The following is a 20313-nucleotide window of genomic DNA, read 5'->3' as shown; positions in this document are numbered from 1 at the left end:
GGGGGCTGGAGGGCATGGGGAGGTTGTAGAGGAGAGTATTGGGGATGGGGTTGGAGGGCAGGGGGAGGTTGTAGAGGAAAGCATTGGGGAGGGAGTTGGAGGGCAGGGGGAGGTCATAGAGAGCATTGGGGAAGGGGCTGGAGGGCAGGGGGAGGAGGCTGGAGAGCAGGGGGAAGTTGTAGAGGAGAACTTTGGGGAGGGGGTTGGAGGGCAGGGAAGGTCATAGAGGAGAGCACTGGGGAGGGGGCTGGAGGGCATGGGGAGGTTGTAGAAGAGAGCATTGGTGAGGGGGTTGGAGGGCAGGGGGAGGTTGTAGAAGAGAGCATTGGTGAGGGGGTTGGAGGGCAGGGGGAGGTTGTAGAGGAAAGCATTGGGGAGGGGATTGGAGGGCAGGGGGAGGTCATAGAGGAGAGCATTGGGGAGGGGACTGGAGGGCAGGGGGAGGGGGCTTGGGAGCAGGGGGAAGTTGTAGAGGAGAGCTTTGGGGAGGGGGTTGGAGGGCAGGGGAGGTCATAGAGGAGAGCATTGGGGAGGGGGCTGGAGAGCAGGGTGAGGTCATAGAGGAGAGCATTGGGGAGGGGGCTGGAGAGCAGGGTGAGGTCATAGAGGAGAGCATTGGGGAGGGGGCTGGAGAGCAGGGGGAAGTTGTAGAGGAGAACATCAGGGAGGGGGCTGGAGGGCAGGGGGAGGTCATAGAGGAGAGTAGGGGAAGTTGTAGAGGAGAACATTTGGGAGGGGGATGGAGGGCAGGGAGAGGTCGTAGAGGAGAGCATTGGGGAGGGGGCTGGAGGGCAGGGAGAGGTCGTAGAGGAGAGCATTGGGGAGGGGGCTGGAGGGCAGGGGAAGGTCATAGAGGAGAGCATTGGGGAGGGGGCTGGAGGGTATGAGGAGGTTGTAGAGGAGAGCATTGGGGAGGAACAATATCTTTGTTCTAAATCATTAAACATTCTTACGCATTCTTTAATAATTTCCAAAATCGATTATTGCAATGCCCTTTTTAAGGGAATTGCACAAAATGAAATAAGACGGTTACAAATAATACAAAATACTGCTATTAAACTAATAACAAAAAAAAAAAAATTTGATCACGTAACGCCACTTCTTAAGAACGCTCACTGGCTTCCAGTAACCCATAGAATAACATATAAAATATGTCTACTTACTTTTAAAGCAAGGTTTTTTAAAACTCCTGCTTTTATTTATAAAACACTGATTCCCTATTCCACAAATAGAATATTGCGGTCTAACGAACAGCATTTACTGACAATTCCATCTCTTAAAATTATAAATACTAGAAGACAATTTATTTTTTCTGTTACTGCTCCACAAATATGGAACTCCTTGCCAATCTACCTAAGAAAAGAGCATGATATTGATAAATTCAAGATTAATTTAAAAACGTTCCTTTTTAAGGACGCTTATGATTAATAACTTATAATCTGGAACACAATAATTCAATAATTAAAAAAAAAAAAAAAAAAAATTCCTACCTTATGTTTTTCCCCACCCTTCTTTTTATTATATTTTGTAGTTCTTATCCCTTTTCCCTTTACTCATGTTTTGTCAAAAATGTATTTAGGTTTTTTTTTTCCTTCTTCTTTTTTCCTCTTTTAAATTAATTTTTAAGGCTATATATAATTAATGTTTTAATTTTTATTTTCATATTGTAATATTAAACTACTTCTATTTATATATATGTATGTTCATCGCTTTGAAAAAAAGACAAAGCGATTAATCAAAAATTTTAATAAACTTGAAACATGAGGGGGCTGGAGGGCAGGGGCCGGGAAGGGAAGGGCAAGTAAAGTAGAATGTCGGATTGGATTTAAAACGTGGGCACCTCTAGCTAAGTGAAAAGGTCATTGATATGGAGAAGTTGGGATGCTTCACTCCAAGCACCAATTCCCATGTCATTGCCGTTACAGGATACTAGCTTAAGTTGGCAGCTGCTTGCATCATATTTTAAAGTCATCTGAAAAAAGCAGAATATAAATGATAGTTAATTAAACTTTTCGCTGCATACAATGTGCTTTGTCTAGTTTAATTCTGTGATTACCATTATGTTGTGTACAGTATATGAAGAATGAACAGAAGAAATGGCATTACAATTAGTTCTGTTATTACGGGAGCAGGGTCTAGGGCCACCTAAACAAAACAAAAATTTTCTAGAATAGTTGGATTGCATACCTATAACTTATGAACTCCAGAAGGAAGCTCTCTTTGGCTTGAGAGACTGAGGTGATGCTCCACATACCCTGGCTTAGAAGTTGGGTTGATGATTATCCTCATCCTGAGGGCGAGACCATTTCTGGGAAATCAAGATAGTGTTGGGAAATCCCAATGGCACCAATATAGACGGAGGGAAATAGCGCCCCCTCTGGGGAGACCCGATTTTGAGCACTGTTCAATTCTGAGACACTTGAGGGGAGGGCCACCAAAATGGGCAGACATTTCTTTCTTTGTTTTCCACCTAAAACCCATAATCAATGGAACAAAGAAACATTAAACAAGTACTTTATAGCATAAAGAAGTGCCTTTGAGAGCAATTTCCATAGAACAGAAGGAGCGTGAAGAAATGCTGTTGGACCCCTGGAGCTCAAACTGTGGCGGAATTTAGACACAAGGGATATTATCAATATTAAATTACTGGAAAGTACGCACTTATGAAACGGAGCATATATGCACTTATTCTTTCTAGTGTCAATGTGACAGTGGGGTAATTTAGCCATAACACGTACACCTGTATGCCTCGTTAGTCTAGGCCAGGGGTAGGCCATTCTGGTCCTTGAGAGCCGGAGCCAGGTCAGGTTTTTAGGATATCTACCATGAATATGTATGAGATGGATTTGCATGCACTGCCTCCTTGAGATGCAAATTATCTCGTGAATATTTATTGTGGATATCCTGAAAACCTGACCCTGCTCCAGCTCTTGAGGACCGGAATGGCCTACCCCTGGTCTAGGCACACTGTTTGTGGAATTGGGAAGGCTTGTATTTTGTAAGGGCCTTTGTAAAACTGTCCCATCCCCCCCCAACCAAAAGTAAATGCATTCGTTTTACACCTGCCGTGACCATTGCACAGATGGCGTGTTCTGTGTCACACAGATATTGGTGTATTTTATAAAGTACATAAGTCACAAGCCTGCCCTAGGAAATTCTTATACTAGTGCTTGTCTCCCTTTATGTGACCCCCTGGAGGTACAGAATAATGATACAGCTATGGAGTGCCCACCTGGGTCGTGATCCCATTTGGGGAGCTCTGGCCTGTACTGATATATACACTTCCCCCTCCATATTGGCGAATTCCATTTATTTATTCATTTATTTGCGGTTTTAAACCTAAAAATACTTTTTCTTTTTTCTGGCTATGTTAAGCCCTGAAAGCCCCCCCTTAAGCCTTACCTGGTGGTCTAGTGGGTTTTTGGGGCAGGAGCGTTCTTCCCACGCCCTTGCCCCATGCAGATCGCTCATAGGAAATGGCTTGAGAGACTATGGGAGCTCAAGGCAGCCATTTCCTGCGAGCGATCTGCACGGGGCAGGAGCGTGGGAAGATCACTCCTGCCTGAAAACCCGCTAGACCACCAGATAAGGCTTAAAGGGGGGCTTAAAATAGCCGGGGGAAGCATTGGTTAGGGGCAGAACCGGCCCGAATATTATTCACATTTTTTTCATATTCGCGGCCCGGCTCTGCTCCTAACCCCCCCTCCCCCCCCGAATACAGAGGGGGAAGTGTAAAAGCACTTAAGTCTTTCACAAGATCCATTTTTCTAATGCTCAAGTCGCTTATCAAATTAGCGACAATGGGTCCTTAGAGGTGGAGAAAGAGAGAAGACCTGGGTGGACGTATTTCAAGAAGCAGGCCAGGAACCAGTACACCACAGTTCAATTCTCGCCTTTGTGATTGTGAAAGCAGAACAGACATCAGAGGATCCTCAGGCCTGAAGATCACATTCTGTTACTCTGTATGCTGAATGATTTATTCTTGTAAGCTGTTACTGATTTGTTAATAAATATACTTATTGATTGATACCAGTATATAGAGTGTGAGGTCTCTATCTCGGGGTAGGCCTAGACAGCTGGCCGACCTCACTTTTCCATTAGTCCTTGTCTGGAGCATGGATTTGCACTGGCAAACTGTTCTCTGTGAAGTGACGTAGCACTGCAGTAGTGACTTTATGACCCACCTTCCTGTCAAGCGCTGTCTGATTGCAGAGCATGTCCTAGAACAGAAATGAAAGATGCCATTTCTTGTCTGGTTTTCCATTTGCTACTGGTGAGTTAACATTTCATTGTATTTTTCTTTTGCAGAATGGGTTCAGCTAGCACCAGCGTTATTTTCTAAATTTATCCCCAATATTCTCCCTCCAGCTGTGGAATCTGAGTTGCAGAACTACGCAGCGCAGGACCAAAAATTTCAGCGAGATCTGATGCAAAATGGGTTTAGCAGGTGAGAAACCTCGCAGAGCACAAATGTGGTGGATGAAAAGGCTGGGATGTATTCAAAGATGTCAAACTCTTACTGAGCTGTATGTTCATATTCACTTCAGTTCTTTCATCAAAGCATTCTTAAGCTCTTACACTTCCCACTCCCTATTCACGGTTTTGCTTATTTGCAATTTTTTTCCCCAACCCCGCCCCCCCTCCCCTGAGAATTGAAAAACAAAAAACGGCCCCGGGACTTGGATCGGGGTGCGGAAGGGGGCCTCTTCACAATAACAGACTGGTTCATCTTCACGGCGATGTGAGAGAAACGAAGAGCACCGAGGAGCCGGACCCTGGAGAGAGCGGTCGGGGCCCGCCCATGCACGTAAGCAGGCTCCAGCCGCTCCGTGGCCTTTCCTGAAACAGGCTGCCCAGCTCAGGTCCTATGCACTCAGAGAGCAACGATCTCCGCTCTCAGCGTCCTATAACCCCGGCTATCAAACCCCCCCCCCCCCCCCCCCCGGCAACTGCCTCTTACCTGCATCCTTCCACCGCCACCTCTTTGCTCCCCCGGCCCAAGGCCGAAGCACCCGCACTGGCCCCCCGTAAACACGCATGGAGGGAGGCAATTGGAGGCGGAGACCACCAGGTAAGGTCCATGGGTGGGTCAGAGCTGGCACAAAGTAATTTGCGATTTTTCACACTTCGCGGTCCGGTTCTGCCCCTAACCCCTGCGAATACCAAGGGAGAAGTGTACTCTCAATTCAAAAACTTTTGACCTCACCGGTGTAAGTGTATGAATAAACTTTCAACATAAGACTTAACACACCCCTCTCGTCCTTGGTCTCAATAGCTTTCAATTAGTTTTTTATAAATTCAATTTAAATAAGTTTTCAGTACTCATCTTTAAAGAAGCGGAAAGCGGCTAGGGGAGTCTCATTGCGACATAGAACTATATTTTGCCTTAGTTTTCTCAAGGACGTTCCCCTTAGTTCCTGCGTTCAGAGTAAACCGCCGAGGTCAAAATGTTTTGACTTCAGAGTAAGAGCTTGAGAATGAGGGCATTTGGCAGGTGGCCTTCCTTTTCTGATGTTCTCCCCTTTTTTCCTTTTCTTATTTCCTCATCCCTGTTCTCTTTCCTTTCTCTGTGCCAACTACTCAGATATAAGACATCAGAAGTTGACTGTTTTATAAAGTAAAATTAGGGTTATTTAACATGCAGAACTCTGCAGACTTTTTTTTTTAAATTATGGATGTAATTTATTCCTTTTCACTGGTAGCTCAAGACAAGTTACATTCATATAGAAGTGGGTATTATATAAATGCACAGCAGAATTGCCAGAAACCCTTCCCTCACTGCAGGAGGTGACCAGAAATTAACTAGAGCGCTTCTCCTGCCCTATCATTGGCCATGCGACCAACCCGTGGATATCCCTGACCCGTTCTGAGCTCTTTGGGGAAAACGAATTGAATAAAGAGAGAATATTTTACTTATGCTAAGTGGGCACAGGACGTTCTGTGTATCCTGTCATCTGACTAGCTAAAATATTTCTTTTTTTGCTTTTCTCAAACTGTCTCTCCCTCCCTCTCCTGCCACTGTCCTCTGACTCACGCTGCCTGACAGCTCAGTGGGCGACAGGCATCAGACTCCCAAACCAACTGTCTGTTGTCTATGTGTAGGGATTCCAATGTCGTCTTTGGCCCTGGGGTCTTCATCTTTTTTTTAAATCCTAAACTTGTTCTTTGTATCAAATGTCTTTCCTCTCTGGGTCACTATTAGCCAGGGGAGAGTGTGGCACGCTGAGGTTGTGGGTTCAAATCCCACGCTGCTCCCTGTGACCCTGGACAAGTTACTTAATCTTCCACTGCCCCAGGTATGTTAGATAGAGTGTGAGCCCACCGGGACAGATAGGGAAAAATACTTGAGTATCTGATCTGTAACCCCTTTTGAGCTCTCTCACAGGGCGCAGAGAAAGGGGGGGGGGGACATGATAGAAACATTCAAATACATCACGGGCCGCATTGAGGTGGAGGAAGAAATCTTTTTTCTTACCGGTCCCACGGCGTCTGCTAAAACTTAAGGGAGGAAGATTTCATGGTGACACCAGGAAATACTTCTTCACCGAAAGGGTGATTGATCGATGGAATGGTCTTCCACGCCAGGTGGTCGAGGCCAGTAGCGTGCTCGACTTCAAGAGACGATGGGACAAACAGGTGGGGTTGCTCCAGAGTTATGCTTAAAAGATGGATCCTCAAAGGAGGGAGGGTTCTTGAGTGGGCAGACTTGTTGGGCCGCCGGCCCTTTTCTGCCGTCATACTCTAATGTTTCTATGACGGACTAATAAATAAAGGGACTAAAAGTGTGACCAGTTTGTTTCTGCTTTCTAGCACTGGCACTCATATTCACCACCTGTGTACCACAACCCATATAAGTGTCTACAGCGAGGCTATTTCAAGGACTGCTAGAAGTAATGAGACGGTGGCTCCGATTCATCGGAACTTGTTTTAATTATGTTGGTCACCGAGTCCGCGTCAGTAGGTGTTCGAGGATCTCAGGCAATCGGTGGCTCAGTGTCTGGTCCTTGCTCGCACCCTTTGACCTGTTAAGTGTAGGATCCGGGAGTTCGGTTTGTGATTTATTGGGACACGGATCACGTTAGCAGTGTGTGCGCTGCCTGAATGCCTTCTGATTTCACGGCTTATCTGATTCAGTTAAGTCTGGGATTGCGAGATGGATCTCGGTGTAGTGTTTTGCTGGAGAGGCTTACTGTCTGCGACGTGAGAAAAGGTTTGTTCAGTGTTTGGGGGGGGGGGCTGATATCCATGCAGCAGGTTGGGTACACACAGTTTTATCCAATCTCTTCAGCATATAATGTCAGTTTTCTTGCTAGGTGTTCGTCTGTTCCATAGACATAAAATTCGCATTGTTAGTGTGTGTAAAGATTACTGCCAAGACTGATAAGAGTTTGGCTTGAGGCTGCGGATTAGGCTTCCAAATTGTGGTATTGCTGCCAGATTGGACTTGCTGCCTCATTTTTAAAGATCTAGGTGGTGGTTAATTCTTACAGAATTACTGCGTAGGAGTGGAAATGACACTGAGCAGCTTTAAATTAGCTTCTCTGTACCTGACACTGAATAGTTTTCCTATAGTGTTTTAAGTTCATGTTTTCAACCTCAAATTAGCTGCACGTGGCCTGAAATTTCCGGGCAGACTTGCACGGTCTGTGTCCCGTATAGGACCATTCAGTTGGGGATGGGCTGGAGACTCCAGTGGATGGGGCCTTTGCACAGTACTGAGCAAAGCTCTGGGTTTCTAGCCCAGAAATATCTAAGAAAAAGAATAAAATTTTAGAGCGTGTATGTTTGGGCAGACTGGATGAACCATTTGGGTCTTAATCTGCTGTCGTTTTTATAATGGCATGGAGGAGCACTGGGCTTTTTATTCAGCATCCTTCTAGCTTTCACCATCACCTTTTCAACCTGTTTGGCCACCTTAAGATCATCACATACAATCCCACCCAAGTCCCGCTCTTTTGTCGTGCACATAAGCTCTTCACTCCCCAATCTATACCCTTCCCTTGGGTTTTTGCAGCCCAAATGCATGACCTTGCATTTCTTAGCATTAAATTTTAACTGCCAAATTTCAGACCATTCTTCAAATTTTGCCAGGTCTTTCTTCATGTTGTTCACACTATCTGGTGGGTCTACTTTATTGCAGATTTTGGTATCCGCAAAGAGGCAAATCTTAGATGACATCCCTTTAGCAGTATCCTCTATAACAAAACCCTAAGCGCACATGCACACTTAAGATGGCGTGTTCCCTGACAGTGTGATGTGTCCCTCCGTGCCAAATTCCAGGGAACACGCCGGCGACTCCCCCCTCCCGTCCTCACTCACTGTAATGTCCTAAAATTTGCTGCTGCTGCTCTTCTTCAAAGCAGCCTGCTGAGGATCGCCGGCTGGCTGTAGCGAACCTTGCAGGCCACTCTCCACCTTGGTAGCATGTTCCCTCTGATGCAATCCCGTATGTCAGAGGAGGGGAGGGTTTGCGTCAGAGGGAACGTGCTACTGAGGTGCAGAGTGGCCTGCGAGGTTCGCTACAGCCGGCCGGCGATCCTCAGCAGGCTGCTTTGAAGAAGAGCTGCGGCAGCGGTTCATGCCAGTGGGCCAGTAGAGAGCAGGAAGCCGGATTTGCAAGCAATACAGACAGGCAGGGGGCCAGGGCAAGAGGGAAAGGGGGCTGCTTTGGGGGGGAGGGGTGTGCTGGGGGGGGCACACAGCAATCATGCTTTGCTCTGGGAGGAGGGGAAACAGAAGGGGGCCACGGAGCAGGCAGGTATAGCACAACAGGGGGCCAGAGAGAGAGGGAAAGGGGGCTGCTTTGGGGGGAGGGGTGTGCTGGGGGGTAGACAACAATCATGCTTTGCTCTGGAAGTGGGGGAGAGGGAAAGGGGAATTGACAGACAGGTGGCTAAGGAGAGACACAGACAGAAAGAATGACTGACAGGGGGCCAAAGAGACAGACAGAAAGGAAAACAGACAGACAGCGGCCAAGGAGAGAGAGAGAGAGAAAGAAAGACAGACAGACACACACACACATCTATTCTAGCACCCGTTAATCTAACGGGCTTAAAGACTAGTCGTTTATAAAAATGTTAAAAAGAATAGACCCTTGAGAGACAGCATTAGCAACATCCCTTTCCTCAAAGCGATCTCCATTGACCACTACCTCTGTCGTCTTCCACTCAACCAATCACTTTGGAGTCCACTCAGTTTTAAAATCTGACCTAGAGACAGAGCAGTTTTGATGAATTTTCAGCTTCGTTTGCAGCCAGAATTTAAAATTTTGGTCAATGGACTTTTCCTGCCCACTTCAAACCCTACCCAGTCAGGTTTTAGAGCCCACTCTATATAAAGACAAACTGCAGAGCTCACAGCACAATGGCTGAAATGCTCAGGTGAGGCAACAGTCATGGCATTTTGTTTCTCTTTCAGAGGTGACCAGTCACGCAAGAGAGCGGGAGAAGAGCTGACTTACTGTAAGTAAAATGAATAACCCTGTCGTTCTGGGCATTATTTAAGCATCGAGAATAATATGCTGCCAGCTCACCTGACGATTTAATGACCCCCCCAAAAAGAAATTGCATTTGATGGGCCACATTTATAATAGTCCACAAACTTCCAAATGCTAGACTAGGGAAAGGAACTGCATTTCAGAGAGGAAAAAGCAAGCTGCTGGCAGAGTGCCGAGTGAACGAAGCAAAATATGCCTCCAAGGCCAAGTATAACAGGCCACGGCCACCTTTAGCTACAGCTGTGTGCAAACCTCTGGTGATTAGACTTTGAATGCAAAATTGCTACACTTCCCCCTCTGTATTCGCAAATTCCGTATCTACGGATTCGCTTATTTGTGGTTTTAAACCAAAAAATGCATTTTCATTTTTTAGGCTATTTTAAGCCCTGTAAGCCCCCCCCTTAAGCCTTACCTGGTGGTCTAGCGGGTTTTCAGGCAGGAGCGATCTTCCCACGCTCCCGCCCCATGCAGATCGCTGACAGGAAATGGCTGCCTTGAGTTCCCGTAGTCTCTCGAGCCATTTCCTGTAAGCGATCTGCACGGGGTGGGAGTGTGGGAAGATCGCTCCTGCCTGAAAACCCGCTAGACCACCAGGTAAGGCTTAAGGTGGGGGGGGGCTTTCAGGGCTTAAAAGAGCTGGAGGAAGTGGGGGTTAGGGGCAGAATATTATTTGCGGTTTTTTAATGTTCGCGGTGATTGTAAGGGTTGCCAGGGGGTCGAGGATTGCCTCTGCCTCCCCTGTACCTGCCTTTCCCTCGCAGGGTTTGATTTCTACATTCATTTGCATAATGGCCAAATCTATGGCACTTGAAGCATTGTATCTGAGGCAGGGCACCCCTCCCCCTATGGCCTCCTTGGAAGGGGGGTTGCCGGGTGGTGTTTGTCCAGTTAATTTGAGCAAGTTGTAATGCTTTGTCCACTGCCGTGTCTCTTTTAGCTTGGAGAGCCTGGCTACCCTGTTGTACTTGTTTGTCTGCCTTCGCTGTTTCCTCCTTTTCAATCTGTAAAGCAAAAAGCTTCTTTTGCATCTGCGCCATTTCTTTCTCTGTTTCGGCTTCCTCTTCACAAAGTGATTGACACGAGAAACAATCTCACTCCAATTTTTTCCTATATTGTCTAACTTACTCTGCACCTTCTTTGGCAACGTGCTTTTTAAGATCTGGTATGCCAGACCTCTCATTGTCGCATGACTACAAGCTCATTCATCTCACTGATCTTCAAACATCCGGATATGGTCATAAATGTCATTTGTCAGAGAGTAACTTTTAATGGTTAACTTTGAAAAATCCTTAATGTCGAGGTATCTGTCCCTTAGTGCTTTCCAGACCCTCGGGCGCCTGGTATTAAATGGGGCCCCGGCTCTGCCCTTAACCCCCGCGAATACGGAGGGGGAAGTATATTTGCAGATTTTAACAGATGGACAGACAGCCTTCCAGTTGATTTGTTCCACGTTTTTCTTAGAAAGTCAACTGGCTTTTCAGGCCTTCGTTTATGTGATGGGCCAAATCGTCAATTTGTGATTGGTCTTAAAACAGCTCTAAGTAGGGAATAGTAGAGAAATTTCTCTGGGCCTCCACCCAGCAATTTCAGTTCTCAGAAACATTTAGTTTCAAATTGGTTTTATTATAGCGCAATGAAACTCATCAAAACTCTCTTTTTATAGCCTTGAAAATGCTCAGCTATAACGTTTCATCCTGTTTTTCCTCCTAACTTTCCAGCCCTTCCCTCCCCCATTTCTGAATCCTATATTAACAAAGTATATGCTAATTTCCAAACAAACCAAAAATCAGTTAACCATATTCTCAATCTTCCTTTTCACTCATTATTCACGTTTTGACTCCGACTCTTATTTTCAGGAGCTTCAAGTGGTAAATCAAACTTGCTTGGGGATCTCTAGGATGATCCACCGTGTGTTTGGAGGGGCACATCCTTCCCCCCCTGCACTCTGATATCATGTTCAATTTGTAAGCCCTGGAGACATTTCTTTTTCCATTTAGCCAATATGATGGGGATGTATTCTTTACCCATGCATAGAATAACACAGGAGAGTCAAATCCACAAACACAACACTCAGAATCAGTAGTGGAAAGGTCCAAAAAAGACTGGTGAACTCAAGATATCACACACAATTTTTTATTTCTTCAGTACACTCGACATGCGCATGTTTCGGCCAAAGAGGCCTGCATCAGGAGTCTCATAAATCTGTATGAAGGTCAAAAATTACATCCAGCGTTCAGTTTACAGTAACATAAATCACGCTGTCAAGAACGCCACCATTTGCCATCTGCATATAGCAAAAAAGATGGCATCGCTGTATGCAGATGGCAAATGGTGGCATTCTTGACAGCGTGATTTATGTTACTGTAAACTGAACGCTGGATGTAATTTTTGACCTTCATACAGATTTATGAGACTCCTGATGCAGGCCTCTTTGGCCGAAACATGCGCATGTCGAGTGTACTGAAGAAATAAAGAAATTGTGTGTGATATCTTGAGTTCACCAGTCTTTTTTGGACCTTTCCACTACTCTGAGTCTGAGTTCTTTACCCATGCTGCATAATGGTCCTTCTGCCAATTAAACAGCTTTCCTGGCCATCAATCTCGCTCCCTTTCCCTTCAGATCCAGAGCTTACACTTTATCTCCAGGGTAGGTTTTACTTCCTATCCCACTATTTGGTTAAATAGCCCAAAATTTCATCTCGGTAATCTCTAATTTTTATACAGGGCCAGAGCGCATGCTAAAATGTATGTACTCTGTCCCACCTCATATTTTAGACAAATCTCGGAATGCCTGAGTACGATACCCTCAAGACAGTATTCTATATTGACACTGAGTCTGCCCCATCACTAAGTGTTAACACTCAGCAGACATCTCACTCCAGCAGTTGGCGAAGGATTGCGGATCTCTTTCTGGTGTTTCTTTTTGATAATGCCTTTTGAATTCTAGTCACTTATCCATTTTGGGCTCTCAGCTTGAAAGAACTGAAGTATTTCTCCAAGCCTTGACTCATTTTTTGTCTGGGATACCACAAAATGCAAATTAAGATCTGTTTAGAATGCCATAGCACCGGGGCAGCTTATTAAAACTCATCAAGGCCAAATTGCCCATCCACAGTAACCATTATCTCTTCCTCTCTCTGAGATCCCGCATGAATATCCTAGGCTTTCTTGAATTCAGACAGTCTCTTGTCTCCACCACCTCTTCTGGGAGACTGTTCCACGCATCTACCACCCTTTCTGTAAAAAAGTATTTCCTCAGATTACTCTGCAGCCCATCATCACCTCTTAACTTCATCCTATGCCCTCTCATTGCAGAGTTTCCTTTCAAATGAACGAGACTCAACTCATGCACATTTATATTATGTAGGTATTTAAACGTGTCTATCATATCTCCCGCCTTTCCTCCAAAGTATACAGATTGAGATCTTTAAGTCTGTCTCCATACGCCTTATCACAAAGACCCCACACCATTTTATTAGCCTTCCTCTGGACCAGCTCCATTCTTTTTATATCTTTTTGAAGGTGCAGTCTCCAGAATTGTACACAATATTCTAAATGAGGTCTCACCAGAGTCTTATACAGAGGCATCAATACCTCCTTTTTCCTACTGGCCATACCTCTCCCTATGCAACCCAGCATCCTTCTAGCTTTCACCATCACCTTTTCAACCTGTGGCTCCTGAATGAGCTTTATTCTGAAGAGGAAAACAAGAGAATTGACCCAATGATCTCCACAGACAAATCCAAGAAGAAGCAAAAAGCAATGTGGAGAAATGATGTTCCTGAGATGAACTTTATTAATATTGAAACTTAGCAAACCACATAAAAATCTCTAGGATGCAGTCCGCTGAAAAACTTTGGACCCTGGACCCAACACAGTCCGTGTTTCGACAGAATGTCTTCTTCAGGAGTCCCCACGAAGTCCTATGGTAAAGATATGTGGATAAAAATGCCAGTCAGAAATAAACATCCATAAAAGCCTTTTGATCCCCTGCTCTGCACACAGCTTTTATGGATCCGTTTATTTCCGACTGGCATTTTTATCCATGTATCTTTACCATAGGACTTCATAGGGACACCTGAAGAAGACATTCTGTCGAAACGCGGACCATGTTGGGTCCAGGGTCCAAAGCTTTTCAGCGGACTGCGTCCTAGAGGTTTTTATGTGGTTTGCTAAGTTTCAATATTATTTTAATATTAATGAAGTCCATCTCAGGAACATCATTTCTCCACATTGTTTTTTGTTTATTCTGAAGAGGGTCATATACTCAGTTAAATTTGTGCCCCCCCCCTCCAATTATTTGAGAAGAGGGTTCCACTAACATAACTCTTAGTTTGGTTTTAAAGAATTTATCGTAGACACCTGGGCCATCTAAATTACAAAAGCTGATGTGTTGTCTGTTAAAAATAACATGAGCCGTAGTCCAGCTGCCATTTGGATCTGAAGTTCTTTTCAGAGTAGAGCGCTGTGAGGTGTCACTGCCCCTGCTTTTTTCATTCCAGGGGAAACCCCCACTAGCACCGCAGCTTTCAGCGTATCTGTCTCATTTCTCATTTATATTTTCCTTTCCCATGTGACAATTGCTTTGCACGTAAACCTCTCTCTCCAAGCTAGATGGTTCCAGAATATGTTAATGTTTTTTAAAGGTTGCATCTAATTTAGTTCTTGTGTTTGTTGGAGAGAGGTATCGCACAATACACGCTATGAACTTATCCAGTGGGAGGGTTCTTACTTTTTAACTCTTGCCGAGCATTACCGTCAACTCTTTCTAAGTGAATATAGGACCTGATAACTTTGAGAGTCCAAGAATTGAAGGCCAAGCAATTGCTGGTGCTGTTCATTTTACTCTTGTGTTAATGCGTCCAGTTTTGTAAGTGCTAGATGAATCTTCCGTGCATGAAAGATGGTGATTAACACTTTGCAGGAAATGCCTATTTTTATCATTTTGCTAGCTAGATCTCTGAACTAGAGAGCTGCAAGGGAACGAGGACGACGGGAATCCCGCTGGTTCCACCTTTGGGTCACGGGGATCCCGTGGGGACGCCCCCTAGGGTCACGGGAATCCCATGGGGACGCCCCCTAGAGTCGCGGGAATCCCGTGGGGACGTCTCCGAGGGTAGCGGGGTTCCTGCGGGGTTGGATGTACTAAGTCGCGCGGCTTTTCTCCCTACCTGCTCTGCTTGTAGCACAGAGCCGAACGGAAGTCTTCCCGACGTCAGCGTTGACGTCGGAGGGGAGGGAGGGCTTAAACAAAGCCCTCCCTCCCTCCGACGTCAGCGCTGACGTCGGGAAGACTTCCGTTCAGCTCTGTGCTGCAGGCAGGGTAGGTAAGGAGGAGTAGCCTCGCGGCTCGAGTGGCTACCAAGGGAGGGGGGCGGTCCGCCCCACCCTGGGTGCAGCACAGCCAGCCAGGTCCCCTTACTTTTGTGGCGCTTCCCCGACCGACCGACAACAGCCCTGGTCCGACAAACCTCCCTGCCCTTAACCGCGAATCTAAATTACCTTCAGACCGGGGCTGTTGTCGGTCGGTCGGTCGGGGAAGCGCCACAAAAGTAAGGGGACCTGGCCAGCTGTGCTGCACCCGGGGCGGGAGAGAAGGAGGGGGGAAAAGGACGCTGAAAGGCCATGGGGAAGACGGGGGGGGGGGGAGAAGGACGCTGAAAGGCCATGGGGAAGACAGAGAGGGAGAAGGACGCTGAAAGGACATGGGGAAGACAGAGGGGGGAGAAGGACACTGAAAGGACATGGGGAAGACAGAGGGGGGAGAAGGACACTGAAAGGACATGGGGAAGACAGAGGGGGGAGGACACTGAAAGGACATGGGGAAGACAGAGGGGGGAGAAGGACGCTGACAGAAGATGGGGGGGAGAAGGACGCTGAAAGGAAATGGGGAAGAGAGAGTGGGGAGAAGACGCTGGCAGGGAAGAAGACAGAGATGCCAGACTATGGGGGGAGCGGAGGGAAGAAGATGGGTGCCAGACCAATTTGGAAGGGGGGAGAAAGGGAGAGGCACAGTAACAGAGCAAATGGAAGACGCAGAAGGAAGAGAGACAGTGGATGGAAGGAACTGAATGAGAACATGAGGAAAGCAGAAACCAGGCAACAAAGGTAGGAAAAGAATTCTATTTCTTTTTTTTTTCTTTTTTTTTTTTCTTCAGGATAAAGTAGTATATTAGTTGTGTTGATAAAAATTTATAAACAAAAGAGGCTCTGGTAGAAACCCGTTTACAAAGTATGTATTCTTCCCAATTAATATTTCCAAATTAATAAAGTCTTTTTGCTTATTTTTAAATGGATTTCTACCAGAGCCTTTAATTCAGTAGCATAATTAAATGAAATAACTATTTCTGAAGTTTATAGGGACGGGCGGGGACGGAGGGGATTCCTCGCGGGGACGGGTGGGATTCCTCACGGGGATGGGTGGGGACGGGTGAGACTTTGGCGGGGACGGGTGGGATTTCTGTCCCCGCACAACTCTACTCTGAACTGCTTTTGGTAGTGTCTAATTCTCTCTTTGCTTTGTGTCTGCAGATGGCTCTTCCACCTGTGCAGGTTCCAGAGGGTACAGATAGTGACTGTCGGAACGTCATTTTCAGATCCCCTGCACTCCCATCACCAGAGCAGTTTCCACCCTAAGCAGACTGAGTGGTCGCACATCCTACCCTGAAAGAGTGTGGGTACCAGCTTTTTGGTGATGGCGTTTTTCTTAAAATTGAGCATCACCCTTCCTCCTCTGGACATGGACTAATATTTGGAAAGCAAAAGACTTTTCTGAATCTTTCTGAAAAGGTTCAGCAGGAGAAAGGTGTATCTGTGTGGAATGTATCTTGAATATTATATTTTTAAACACTGTTGCTACATTGAAATCCAGCCATCGAAACTTCCCTAAAGCACCAGCCGCTTCCAGAAGGCAGATCGAGCCACCCGTTTCTGTTTGTGTGTGCTTGGGTATATTGGCACTTCATTTGATACCTCTGGGTTGCTTTTAGAATAGACAGCATGATAGTTTATGAAACTTTTATCGTGAAAGAAGAATTAGAAGTCACTACTCTTGGGGAGATGTTATGTATTTGGTTGGCACCAGACACGAGGAGCTTCAGTTTCTTACGCTCGTATGAATAAAATATTTTCTTCTGAAATCAGAAGATCATGGTTGGCAGCAAAATGTATGTTCGTTGCAGTGGTTTTTGTAATGCTTATAATTTTCCAGTCAAGTGCGCACACATCTTTGGATTTACGAGTGCCAGTAACCCTGGAGAAAACCGAGAGCAATTAGCCTAGGGTGGTCTAGGGCAAGTTCTACCAGCGCAGGAGGAGGCCATCTGAAGTTGATCCTCTCTGCTGCATCGGGAGTAGCGGTCTGCCTCTCACTTTCCTAAGATGTAGTTGGGGAGGCTGGAGCATGAACTGGCTTTGGGAGATTGGGGAATGGAGCTGTAACTCACCCCCTATCCCCGTATGATCCAGTATGGATGCTATGCCTTCTTGTAAGGAATAATCTAAGGTTTCCATTTGAAACTGAGCGTAGAAGATCCCTGTTCTGGGTCTGTATCCTCACTGCCTGTTAACAAGAGCAGCCGCCTATACCAGGCTTTTAATCCTGGAGTCTCATTTCAGTAATGGTAACGTTTCTTCTGGGCCGTGTGAGTAAAGATATAGACCCTCAATCAAATGTTGAAGGTTCATAGTCATTCGCACGCGGGACTTTGGCATTCTGACATTGCAGCGCAGTCAAATCGGGGCAAGACCCCCAGTGCGCCACCTAAAAAGTTAGTTTTAAAGAGCTCCGACGCGGGTTGTAAATGGGGAACCCCCCCCCCCCCCAGTTTATGTCATAGTCTTGGCGCTGCCTTGGGGGGGGGGTTGGAACCCTCCATTATAGAGTAAACAACTTTTTCCCGATTTTTTTTGGAAAAAGTTAAGTTTTCTATATAATGTGGGGGGGTTGCACCCCCCACCCCAACGGCAGCGCGAAGAATATGAAGTATACCCCCCCCCCCCGTCAGAGCTCTTTAAAAGTAACGTTTTAGGCGGCGCACTTGGGTCTTACGCCAAATTGTCTGCGCTGCAGTGTCGGCGCCCCAAAGTCTCGTGCGCTTTTGTCCTGTCACCAATGTTTAAGGTACTGATAAAAGACCAAATCTCATCCCTTCCTTTATCCTCTTTCCTTTTAAATGAGAAACACCCAGAATTATGTCCTTGACTTTTTATCGCTGTATTTTCATTACCAAGTAATATTTTGGAAATGAATTTTTCCTGTTCTGCTTCTTTGTGTCTGTTCTTGAACCTTTCAGTCACTTCAGAAATGTCACCAGGGCCACCCTGTGTTTTTAACATTCTGCCTTAGTTTAGCATTTAAATTTAGAGTCAAGATTCTGAATAGGAGAATATTGGCATTTGGTAGGGATGTGCATTGGTTGGCATGCATTTAGTGGTTGCTGTGCATTAAATTTAACACACAGAATCAGTTGGATGCATGTTAACCGATGAATTAATGCATGTACAATTAAATTGTGTTAAAGTTCTAATGTGCATTAATTATTTTATTAAAACAAATGTTGGAAAAAACCCACCTGGAAATCAGGAAAGAAACCCTGTGAGCATCCCTGGAATATGGGAATGTGTTCTCAATGTCTAACATTAATCTGAAGCAGGGGTGAGCCACTTCAGTCCTCGAGGGTTGCAATCCAGTTGGGTTTTCAGGGTTTCCCAAATGAATATGCACGAGATCTATTTGCATACACCGCCTCCATTGTATGCAAATAGATCTCATGCATATTTATTGGGGAAATCCTGAAACCCTGATTGGGTTGTGGCCCTTGAGGACCAAGGTTGGCCACCTCTGATGAGTGGCAAAGTTTCTGTTATTTGAGCAAATGTTGTATTCTCTTGTGCTGCTTTTATACATTTTCCCTGAAGGATTCAAGTCACAGCAAAAAGTATAGTAGAAAGCAGGGTTTCTTAACACAGTCCTCAGGGACCCCCAAGCCAGTCAGGTTTTCAGGATATCCAGAATATAGCCTTCAATCCTACCACCCTAACCCGCAAATTAACCATCCCCCCTAACTGTATCCCCCACTCTGGCATCCTGTTTGCTTAGATCGTGGCGAGATGCACATCCTGTAGGCAATCGGCTAGCGCCAGTGCCTCTCTGTCTGGCCCTCTTCCTTGTTGGCACCCCCCCCCCCCCCATTGGCATCTCAGGGCCCATCTGGAGGGCTTTCGCACACACGCAGACATCGGCATCATGCACATGATCTCGTCACAGCGACATCCGTGCAGCTCCAGATGCCTCGAGCTGTGGCCACTCCATTTAGTTTTCGGGACACTGGTTTAGATTGTAAGCTCTTTTGAGCAGGAACTCTCTCCTTCGTGATTCTGTACAGCACTGCGTACGTCTGGCAGCGCTCCAAAAATAGGTTATGCAGTCTCTCCATGCTTGGCTTTCCCTGGTGATTGGGTTGAGAAACCCTGTGGCCGAGTAGAAGAAAAAGCAGATAACAGTGTTGTATTAGGGGTGTGGAGCCCCCCAATGTTTTGCTGATTTTCCTGGGTTAATCAATCATTCTTTCCAGACTGCACTATTGTAATTCCATCTAACTAAGTCTAACCAAGAAAAATCTTCAAAGACTTCAGCGGATCCAGAACACCGCGGCTAGGTTGATCTTCGCAAAAAGCAAATTTGACCATGTTTCCCCGCTTCTATCAAAACTTCACTGGCTTCCGGTGATTTCTAGGATTCACTTTAAATGTACCTGCCTAATATTCAAGATCCTACATGGCATTCATCTTCCCCTAATCCCACTATCCTGGAATTCTTCGAGACCTGACACTACCAGATCCACCCACATACTCAAACTATCTTTCCCCTCGTTAAAAGGCGTCATGTATGCAGGTAAATTAGGGAAATCCCTTTTCTTCAAATTCACTGAGCTTTGGAATAACCTCCCTGCCCCGCTGCTGAACCTAGGCTCTTTCCAATTATTCCAAAAGCATCTGAAAACCTGACTTTTCTCCAAAATGTAAAGCTATCTATTTAAAATGTAAAGCTAGCTATCCTCTTCATAACCTCTAATTTCTTATTATCCCAGGACAAGCAGGCATGATATTCTCACATGTGGGTGACGTCATCTACGGAGCCCCGGCGCGGACAGCTTTTCAAGCAAACTTGATTAAAGTTTCAAGTTTGCACACTGCACCACGCATGTGCGTGCCTTCTCGCCCACTAGAGGGCGCATCCCACCTCGTGGTCCTCAGTTCAAATTTTTCCGCGGAGCAAGAAAGCCCTGTGGATCTGAGCTCCAGTGTTTTGCCTTCTAGCTGCCGCGTTTAGTTTGTTTTCCTTCGAATTAGTTCGCGGTGCTGTTTCTTTCTTTTCGTTTCTCTTCAAAAAAAAAAAAAGTCTTTCGTTCTTCATCGGACTCCGGGGGCTCCCGGAATCCGTGGCCGCGGGACGTCGGTACGTTCCCGGCCTTCTTCTTTTTCTTCGTGGATGTCCCGTCCTGTTACGGGATTCAAAAAGTGCAACCGGTGCGAGAGGTTGCTTTCCATCACTGACCCTCACCGGTGGTGCATCGTCTGCCTTGGGCCCGAACATCCGACAGACTCGTGTGATCGCTGTGCTACCTTCCAAAACAGGGCCCTCCGTCGCCGTAAGGCAAGAATGGCCGAATTGTTCGCCGTCGACGCGCCGCCTAAGGCCTCGACGTCGGCCTCGGCTTCGGCCCCGGCCTTGACCTCGGCCTCGGCGTCCTCGGGGGCCTCGGCCTCGCCTCGACCCTCCTCCTCGAAGGCGTCATCAGTGAAGCAAGCTTCGG

At 46.2% G+C, this 20313-nt stretch overlaps 1 protein-coding gene across 5 annotated transcripts in view; it reads left to right on the top strand.

The window, feature by feature from the left end:
• CACUL1 (CDK2 associated cullin domain 1) overlaps nucleotides 1-16663 on the top strand; it is a 90746-nt gene extending 74083 nt beyond the window's left edge. For all 5 annotated transcript variants that reach the window (XM_033943677.1, XM_033943678.1, XM_033943675.1 and 2 more), the window contains 3 exons: nucleotides 4309-4447; nucleotides 9418-9461; nucleotides 16028-16663. In XM_033943677.1, coding sequence (XP_033799568.1) covers nucleotides 4309-4447; nucleotides 9418-9461; nucleotides 16028-16068 — 224 coding nt within the window. In that variant the 3' untranslated portion in view covers nucleotides 16069-16663. The remainder of the gene's footprint in view (nucleotides 1-4308; nucleotides 4448-9417; nucleotides 9462-16027) is intronic.
• Nucleotides 16664-20313: the final 3650 nt, after the last annotated feature.

The sequence above is a fragment of the Geotrypetes seraphini genome, chromosome 4 (genome assembly GCF_902459505.1).
Source record: "Geotrypetes seraphini chromosome 4, aGeoSer1.1, whole genome shotgun sequence".
NCBI lineage: Eukaryota > Metazoa > Chordata > Amphibia > Gymnophiona > Dermophiidae > Geotrypetes > Geotrypetes seraphini.
The sequence above is the reverse complement of the archived record's forward strand: the minus strand, read 5'-3'. Positions and strand labels throughout refer to the sequence as shown.